Source organism: Cyprinodon variegatus, unplaced genomic scaffold (assembly GCF_000732505.1).
Source record: "Cyprinodon variegatus isolate N-32 unplaced genomic scaffold, C_variegatus-1.0 Scaffold656, whole genome shotgun sequence".
Lineage (NCBI taxonomy): Eukaryota > Metazoa > Chordata > Actinopteri > Cyprinodontiformes > Cyprinodontidae > Cyprinodon > Cyprinodon variegatus.
Window position 1 is genome coordinate 137622 of NW_015151109.1, and position 1280 is coordinate 138901.

At 38.5% G+C, this 1280-nt stretch overlaps 1 protein-coding gene across 1 annotated transcript in view; it reads right to left on the minus strand.

Moving 5' to 3' along the window:
• Positions 1-922: 922 nt before the first annotated feature.
• svip (small VCP/p97-interacting protein) overlaps positions 923-1280 on the minus strand; it is a 5439-nt gene continuing 5081 nt past the window's right edge. The window contains exon 4 of the mRNA XM_015393771.1: positions 923-1009. Coding sequence (XP_015249257.1) covers positions 995-1009 — 15 coding nt within the window. The 3' untranslated portion in view covers positions 923-994. The remainder of the gene's footprint in view (positions 1010-1280) is intronic.

The window sequence follows — 1280 nt, forward strand, 5'->3', positions numbered from 1 at the left end:
TTGGAGCTATAGAAATAAACTGAACTGAAACAAATAGCAGAAATGTGCTTTATTAACTGTAGCAAGTATTATTGGCCATATTCTCTGTCCTACAAAATGACTAAAGCACCAGAAGCTTTGAAGGAGCTGCAGGATAAAAGTCTCAGTTAAGCACTTCAAAGAACATTTGTCACTAAAGTTGTAATCGGGCACATTGTGTGAGAATAGGAAAGCACAGCTGCTGCCTCGGAAAACCGCCACACACAGCAGAGAGAATAAGTTAGTAATAAGTTAGGAGTTGTGGCAAATCATACAATAAAGGGAAAAACTCTTTTTAAATCAAACCAAAAAAGTATTAAGTGTTTTACAGTTAAATTCAAATGAATAAAGTCAAGCAGTAAAATGAAGCGGGACTGATTTATAAAGTGCTGTAGAGTTTGCATGCACCAGGGTCATGAACGCTCGCCCTGCTCTGGAAAATATTCACCGCTGTTTAACATCAAACTTTATTATTAAATAAAGAATGAAAGTTTGCTGAGTGGAATAACCAAAGTGGCAACGCAATTGTATCATCAGGACAGATGGTTTGGAAGGGAAAAAAAGGGTTTGCTCTCCTGCAACAAACACAAAACGGTGCAAAAAAGTAAAACCTCAAAGAAACCAGCCTTCCAATAAAAAAGGCAACGGCCATCAGCCGACCAAGTTCAGCAAAACGGATACTATGACACTTCCTCAGGATTTTCAGCAACCAAGAAGCTGGAACCTAAACTTCATGGAGGTTAACTTTGACCTGTCCAAATGTCCAAAACTGTCAGACATAAATTGACAGGAAAGGCTCCATTTCTCTGAACCAACTTCTGCATTAAATAGTGATGACATGTCTTTAATAATAAAAAAAAAAGCAGTGTGAGTTTAACTGGGCAGCATATTCAACTTTTTTCTTTTCTTCAAGTAATCCAGCAGACTGACTCCATGTGGATTCCAACTTTCCAGGTCTTACTTCGCTTCTGGGTTTTCATCCAACCTGCCACTGAAGACAAAACAGAGAAAGATCAAGAAACAGAGTTGGTTTCACACCTTCATTAAAGGAGACCGATGCATCCTTTATTACATGCTGGGGTCAGATTAAACTTTGAGGTTTGTTACGGCAGATGTAGCAGAAATTTAAACCATTTTAAGGCAAAGATTGTCTATATATTATGCTACGTTCAGACTGCCTGCAGCAGAAGCAGTAAAAACACATGCTGCTTCATTCTGGATGTTTGTACAAGTTTATTTCTGACGCGCAGCTGAAGCATCTT